The sequence below is a fragment of the Opisthorchis viverrini genome (genome assembly GCF_000715545.1).
Source record: "Opisthorchis viverrini unplaced genomic scaffold opera_v5_161, whole genome shotgun sequence".
NCBI lineage: Eukaryota > Metazoa > Platyhelminthes > Trematoda > Opisthorchiida > Opisthorchiidae > Opisthorchis > Opisthorchis viverrini.
The window spans coordinates 195,025-197,945 of NW_008751815.1; the positions used below are offsets into that span (position 1 = coordinate 195,025).

Sequence of the window (2,921 nt, forward strand, 5' to 3'; positions counted from 1 at the left end):
ATAAATCATAATGCAACCGAACATCACATCATTTGGACGGATGAGTCACGTGCAGCACACGGACCGAACGAAGGCATGACCTGGTTGGTCAGAACGCCAGCCAATCCGAGTCGAGCATCCTTGACTCGACGCTTCTCGCCCCCTCACGCTGATTCTAGCACGACCTTGTGGAACGCCCTGTGCTTGCTTTATAAATGCAGTTGTAACAATTCTCCTTTTTCTCCATAAAGGGCTGTGTAGAGTTACCGTGCCTTTTGATATACCATATTGGCGGAGCGGGAAGCCAGGGGACGGATACAGAGTTGCACTACCGTTCAGTAAGTCACAACACTTTCAATAAAAGACCTTTCTTCAGAAGGGGCTTTCTTTACCAGGTCCGGCGGTTCCTATTCGATTGTTTTAACGAACACCATTTCTGGCTGTGATAGCACATCACTTGTAGCTCACCTTGAATAAACCGAATGTATGCATTCTTTTACTAACAAGATGACGGTCGACTTGCCCTTATTTGAAGGGCCTTCTCAACTGTTGGCACAGTCCCCGAGTTTCCGTTCTACTTGAACCCGAATCGCATCAAATTATCGAAGTAGAGTCATGTGTATGCCAGTTTGCTTTTTATATTCTAAAAGCCCATATATAGACTGACTATATATAGATCTGACTCATCTAAGGGACTTTCTGACCACTTCTCGTCTGCAACCTAAATGATGAATGACTTCTGCAGCCAACCGGCAACGAATTAATCCAGCCGCACGTAGCCTTTCCACCCACATCTAAGGAAGGTTTTGTTTAGACCTTGAGGTTTCCGTTTTCAGTATCCCCGTTCCATTATTCATGGAGCCTGATTCGATTTTGTAGGAAAACCGGGTCCTAAAATAGGGGCGGAAGTGACCCTGACAGTCACAATAAAGGAAACTATCAGCCTCCGTATAAGCTAGTTCGAAACCGCCTAGATTTAGTTTGATAACTGAACTGAACAAATAAAAATGTATAGGCAGAAATAAAGGATAGACCGACCACCTTTACAACTCACACTGTCTCTGGTCACGTAACCGACAAGCATTGGGCCAAATATTCCAGGCAGGGTGGCGACAGTGTTTGTCAGAGAAATGATAACACCTGAATGAGGGGAAACAAGATTCAGAAACTATAGCAAGGCGTATTTGTAAAGTCTGAAATAAACACTTGGGGTTAACATCTTGGACTTCCTTTTCGTCGCCTCGAGATCGAATCACTGTATGAACGCTTTCGAATTGTGTCTTTGTAATGTACTACTTATAAGATTGCTGAAAATCCGTCGACAGCCCACGACCGGTTTCGCCCTTTTTGGGGCTCATCAGGTAGGCGCAGTCCCCGGATTTCCGTCAACCTTATGTTCTACTTGAAAACAAATTGCATGAAATTAGCGAATATACACTCATTTGCAAACTAATTTGGTTTTGCGAGAGACTCACCTGGAACCCAGCTGAATCTCTCCTTTGTGATGTTCTCGAGTGACTGAATGTGTTGCACTGGACCGCCTCATGTTTCATTCGCTACGATATTCGTTATAAAACCACTGTTTTTGACAAAAAAAGAGTGGTGGAACCACGGACCTTCTGGTCAGGTGATTCGCGCTCTAATGACTGAGCCATCTCAGCCCGTCTCATCCAATATTCCAATAATCTCACCATGATTAAAGCGCCTCAATTTCGCGAAATACCATTATCTGAAAACTGTTGTGGACCACAGCCTTCTAGATGCTTCCTTAATACCATGAACCGGAGTCTGGATAGCCGCTTGATAGTCTGATGCACTTAGCCAACCGGAAATCAAAACTGTTGTGGACCACAGCCTTCTAGATGCTTCCTTAATACCATGAACCGGAGTCTGGATAGCCGCTTGATAGTCTGATGCACTTAGCCAAACCGGAAATCCGATGAGCGTGCGAATCAGCTGATCTCGTCCAATACAAGTACTGAATGTATAAAAGCGGCGCAAAACGATGCAGGCCACTGAACTTACCAGAAAACTGCGGAGCCAAATCCACTGCATTTGAAACGTATCCTGAACTGGCAGCGCCCATCAATCCGATCGCGATCGCAAAGATGATCACGACGGCGATTTGACTGCATCCAACATAACCGACTAAGAGTAGGCCTGTACCGATTCCGCCCAGAGCTGGCAAAATGAAATTCAGAAAATCGTGCATTCGATCGCATTTGGGTCGTTTTCAACTCAGAGTAAAGCTAGACGTGAAGTTAGGTAGAAATCAGTGCAATGTGGATATGCTTTGATTGGTTACTTCTTTTCTACTGTCCCGAAAACAGAGGGGGTCTCACAAAAGCTCAAACAAAGTGCCATTTGATTCCTGTCAGCAATGACTGCGAAGTTACGAAATAAATTGCCTGGGAACTAAGTTAAAAAGGAACAAGTTTATAAAACCGTATCATCCTTATAAGGAGAATCCTGTCTAGAGCGTCCCTGTTTGAATTTTTGCAAAACACGGGTTTTTATTGCTCAGGCCTGTGGCAGAAACCATGAGCATGGCTAATCAACTTTCAAATGCCTATCGTAATGGTTTTGAATCGCCTCAAAGTGCACAACTTCGGCTGTCCTATCCATGATAAAAAACAATTCCGCTGAAAGAGGGAGGTTGATCGTGACTCCTCAGTGCTCGTCGATTTGGTTGAACAGCATTCGGAAACAGCCACATACATGATAATTTCACCGATTGCTGTTGTGGCCCCGAATTCGGAGTTTATGAGTCCTCCCTCTGTAGACGTCGGTGATGAGGATCTACAAAAACAGCGTTATTTGTCCTTTTACATCAACTGAACTTACAGGTTCGAACCCCTCTGAAGGTGACGTTAGTCTCGTCCAGGTATCGATTTAAATCAATCATTTTTCATTAGTTATTGTTCAATTTACTGGGTGAGTGC

At 44.4% G+C, this 2,921-nt stretch overlaps 1 protein-coding gene across 1 annotated transcript in view; it reads right to left on the minus strand.

The window, feature by feature from the left end:
• Nucleotides 1-2,212: 2,212 nt before the first annotated feature.
• The window catches only part of T265_07101 (hypothetical protein), a gene marked incomplete at both ends in the record, with an annotated part of 7,558 nt that continues 6,849 nt past the window's right edge, over nucleotides 2,213-2,921 (minus strand). The window contains one exon of the mRNA XM_009172544.1: nucleotides 2,213-2,228. Within this exon, the coding sequence (XP_009170808.1) occupies nucleotides 2,213-2,228 (16 nt within the window). The remainder of the gene's footprint in view (nucleotides 2,229-2,921) is intronic.